The following is a 5,015-nucleotide window of genomic DNA, read 5'->3' on the forward strand; positions in this document are numbered from 1 at the left end:
GGCCAGAATCGGACCTGGGCCCCTCCAGTCCGCAGGCTGACGCTCTGTCCACTGAGCCAAGCCAGCTAGGGCAACACTGCTTTTTTAAAACAAAAAATTTATTATGCCCCTTTTTATTATTTTATTATATTAAAAATGAAATTTTATAAATACACAATTAGAAAAAAACACAATATGATGCCCTAATTGTAATAAAGACAGAGAAATGAAAGTGATGTATAATAAAAATAATATTTCAAATGCAGATGCTCAAGAATAGCAACCTATAAAAGGCATACTAAGTAATCAGATGCTTGCACCTATTGATAGAATCAGTGAAATTCTGCAGTTGTGAGTGCAGACAAATACAGGAATGTTGTTAACTTAAATTCCGTGGCAGCAGAACAATACTTATAAGGACAAGGAAAGATCAGCGAGAGGACCAAGTGGGCAATAGAATAAAAGTTGTTAATATTAGAATAAGTAATAAGAAATAAAATTTGTTATGTGACAAGGGAAAATAAGGAAATAATATTAACTAAAATAGGAATAACATACCATGGTAAATTTCAGGCTGTTGATATGAGAAAAGGAACGTTACATTTTTATAAATTAGTTTCATTTTAAGTGCAATGTCAACACGTTTTTCTTGTTATAACATGAACTGAGTGTGAATAGTAACACAGAAAACATCTTCTATCTTGAAATACTATCATGAATAAGGCATGCATTTAGTCTGTATATTAAAAAGGTCTTGGAGACCATATCCTTTGCTAAGTGGATGTAAATAGAGAATAATTTGAAAAAGAAATGGTAATAGAGGTTGCTGTAGAGAATTGTATAGTTAGTTATATGGTAAACTTATGAAGAAAAACATCAGAATAAGCTTGAAAAACAGCAGGTATAAAAAAAACCCCCAACATTGTTGTTGGTATTGATTTTTCACCACAAAGTTTTTAAATCATGTGGTATCAGATATGCAAAATGGCCCTTCCGATGTGCCTTAGTGGATTGAGTGCCATCCCATGCAACCAGGAGGTCATTGGTTCAATTCCCAGTCAGGGCACATGCCCATGTTGCAGGCTCGATCCCCAATAGGGGCTGTGCAGGAAGCAGCTGATTGATGTATCTCTCTCATCAATGTTTCTATCTCTCCCTCTCTCTAAAAGTTAATAACATTTTAAAAAATATACAGAAGCAATAATATGAGCTATTAAAGTAATAACATGTTAATGATATTGTATTAATAACATAACCTTTATTAATGATACTCAGTGAATCCCTATAGTTGTGTCTCCACTAATTTTTTTTTAGTTTATATTTTTATTGATTTTTAGAGAGGAAAGGAGAGGGAGAGAGAGAAACATCAGTGATGAGAGAGAATCATTGATTGATTGCCTCCTGCACACCCCACTCTGGGGATCAAGCTCACAGAGCCCACAACCTGGACATATGTCCTGACCAGGAATCGAACCATGACCTCCTAGTTCATAGGTCAACACTCAACCATTGAGCCACACCAGCTGGCCTCCACAAATTTAATAGTATTTGATTTGGAATTTGTCAAAGTCTTTAAAAGAGTCTCTAAAAACTTATAAGAGGCCGAAACCGGTTTGGCTCAGTGGCTAGAGCGTCGGCCTGCAGACTGAAGGGTCCCGGGTTCGATTCCGGTCAAGGGCATGTACCTGGGTTCCGGGCATATCCCCAGTGGGAGATGTGCAGGAGGCAGCGTATCGATGTTTCTCTCTCATCGATGTTTCTGACTCTCTATCTCTCTCCCTTCCTCTCTGTAAAAAAATCAATAAAAAATATATTTTAAAAAACACTTATAAGAGACAGCTATAAATATTGACTGATAAATATGTATTATATTCAACTCAAGAATCACAGGCTGTATTGCTGTTAAGAGATTTTTCTCAAAAAAAATATTTTTCTCTAATGGTGAATAATTTCTGTTAAAGTTCTAAAGAAAACTAAGTACAATCTTGTCTAACTTACATGGTAGTTGTATTTTTAGAAAGTTTATTGTAGAATAAACCATGAGAGAGTGGTTTTTATTTATATGTAAAGCAATATTACTGGGTTTTCACTCATGAGCATCTAGCAGGATAATAGAAAGTTGTGTAGAATGTGGGACAGTTCATTTGTGAGTGAGATGGCTGGCATATTGCGTGGTTTGTGGTATCCTTTGGTACTACCCATTAAATGTTAGTAATGGCACTCAATTATTGAAATGATCTCTCTGAAAACCTTTCCTAAATATTGAGAATCATTGCTCTAAGTTATCTAAGTTATTTTTTCCCAGTTTTAGTTAATGATGGATTCTTTTCTCCCTCCACCCCCCACATGTCACAATTGCTCTCTTACAAAGTAATTGTTATAGACTTCTTTCAGGAATGCTACTCTAGAGATGTCTTTTCATCTATTTTCTTTATACCCTAAGTCTTAGCCTTTTACTGTTTTCCTTTTTGAAAATTATATTCTAAAACTGTTCAGAATCAAAGAGGTATAAATCCGAAAGACTTGCATTTAGAACTGTATAATTAGAATGTGTGAAACATAACTTATTAATTTTGATACTCTAGGTTGGATCCCTGGAACAAGCTATGCTTGATGCTCTTGTAATGGATAGAGTTGCATTTGTAAAACTTCTTATTGAGAATGGAGTAAGCATGCATAAATTCCTTACCATTCCTAGATTGGAAGAACTTTACAACACTGTAAGTATATGTTAAAAATTCTTTGGTAGCTAAGTTTTATCATCTTTGGGAAATGTTGTTTTACTTGAACATATTCAATCCTTTTGATAAAACCTTTAATGTCTTGCTAGACGACATCGAAAAATTACAAGTAGTCAGTGTGGATTGGTTATATGCAAGTGGCAAACTTTCCTTGTTTCTGGGGACCTTTCTTTTTATCCGGTGATCATTTGTTGCAGCAAATTTCTTTTGACTCCTTTGCCTAATGGAGAAGTTATACACTGTTTTTTCTTTTCTCCTTTGTGTTTGCATTCATGATTTGACCTTCTGGTGTTGCCCTTTTAGGTTACATACTATTTTTTTTAGTATTCTGAAGACCTCCAGAAAAGTAATTATTTTCTTCACAAAGCCTTTCTCATTTCATTTCAGATTTCATGTTACTAACATTGGAGAAGGAAAATACTGCCCTTCTTTTTATTAATTTTATTTATTCTTATTCTTATTCTTATTCTTATTCTTACTTATTGCTTAAAGTGTTACAAAGAGTATTACATATGTGTCCTTTTTTCCCCCCACCCTTGACAATCCCCCGGCCTCCCCTACCCCCCAGTGTCTTATGTCCATTGGTTATGCTTATATGCATGCATACAAGTCCTTCGGTTGATCTCTTCCTCCCCTCCCCTTCTGCCCCCCAACCCTCCCGGCCTTCCCGCTGTAGTTTGACAGTCTGTTCGAGGCAGCTCTGCCTCTGTATATATTTTTGTTCATAAGTTTATAATGGTCTTTATTACCCATAAATGTGTGAGATCATGTGGTATTTTTCCTTCATTGACTGGCTTATTTCACTTAGCATACTGCTCTCCAGTTCCATCCATGCTGTTGCAAATGGTAAGAATTCCTTCTTTGTTACAGCAGCATAGTATTCCATCGTGTAGATGTACAACAGCTTTCTAATCCATTCATCTACTCATGGGCACTTAGGCTGTTTCCAGATCTTAGCTATGGTGAATTGTGCTGCTATGAACATATGGGTGCATATATCCTTTCTGACTGGTGTTTCTGGTTTCTTGGGATATATTCCTAGAAGTGGGATCACAGGGTCAAATGGGAGTTCCATTTTTAGTTTTCTGAGGAAACTCCATACTGTCTTCCATAGTGGCTGCACCAGTCTGCATTCCCACCAGCAGTGCACGAGTGATCCTTTTTCTCCACATCCTCTCCAGCACTTGTCGTTTGTGGATTTGTTGATGATAGCCATTCTGACAGGTGTGAGATGGTACCTCATTGTTGTTTTGATTTGCATCTCTTGGATGATTAGTGACTTTGAGCATGTTTTCATATGTCTCTTGGGTTTCCGAATGTCCTCTTTTGAAAGGTGTCTATTTAGGTCCTTTGCCCATTTTTTGATTGGATTGTTTATCTTCCTTTTGTTAAGTTGTATGAGTTCCCTATAAAAGTTGGAGATTAAAGCCTTATCTGTGATAACATTGGCAAATATGTTCTCCCATGCAGTGGGCTTTCTTGTTGTTTTGTTGATGGTTTCTTTTGCTGTGCAGAAGCTTTATATTTTGATGTAGTCCCATTTGTTTATTTTCTCTTTAGTTTCCAATGCCCTAGGAGCTGTATCATTGAAGAAATTGCTTCGGCATATGTCTGAGATTTTGTTGACTTTGGATTCTTCTAGTATTTTTATGGTTTCCCGTCGTACATTTAAATCCTTTATCCATTTTGAGTTTATTTTTGCATATGGTGTAAGTTGGTGGTCTAGTTTCATTTTTTTGCATGTATCTGTCCAATTTTCCCAACACCATTTATTGAAGAGACTGTCTTGACTCCATTGTATGTTCTTGCCTCCTTTGTCAAATATTAATTGAGCATATTGGTTGGGGCCGATTTCTGGGCTCTCTATTCTATTCCATTGATCTATATGTCTGTTCTTGTGCCAATACAAGGCAGTTTTGAGAACAGTGGCTTTGTAATACAGCTTGATATTTGGTATTGAGATCCCACCTACTTTGTTCTTTCTCAGGATCGCTGTAGCTATTCGGAGTCTTTTTTTATTCCAGATGAATTTTTGGAGAGTTCGTTCTAGGTCTGTGAAATATGCCGTTGGTATTTTAATGGGAAGTGCGTTGAATTTATAGATTCCTTTGGGTAGTATGGACATTTTAATGATGTTGATTCTACCAATCCAAGAACATGGTATGTTCTTCCATATGTATGTCTTCCTCTACCTATTTTTTCAACGTCCTGTAGTTTTCTGAGTAGAGGTCTTTTACCTCTTTAGTTAAGTTTATTCCTAGGTAGCTTAATTTTTTTGGTGCGATGGTAGATGGG

General features: G+C 36.2%; 1 protein-coding gene across 3 annotated transcripts in view; it reads left to right on the plus strand.

Annotated features, from left to right (window-relative positions):
• TRPM7 (transient receptor potential cation channel subfamily M member 7) overlaps positions 1–5,015 on the plus strand; it is a 124,129-nt gene that overhangs the window by 48,155 nt on the left and 70,959 nt on the right. For all 3 annotated transcript variants that reach the window (XR_001512578.1, XM_006756005.2, XM_015558931.1), the window contains exon 12: positions 2,565–2,699. Coding sequence is in view for 2 of the 3 variants with exons in the window: in XM_006756005.2 (XP_006756068.1) it covers positions 2,565–2,699 (135 nt within the window). In the remaining variant the exon portion in view is untranslated. The remainder of the gene's footprint in view (positions 1–2,564; positions 2,700–5,015) is intronic.

The sequence above is a fragment of the Myotis davidii genome, unplaced genomic scaffold, assembly GCF_000327345.1.
Source record: "Myotis davidii unplaced genomic scaffold, ASM32734v1 scaffold132, whole genome shotgun sequence".
Classification (NCBI taxonomy): Eukaryota; Metazoa; Chordata; class Mammalia; order Chiroptera; family Vespertilionidae; genus Myotis; species Myotis davidii.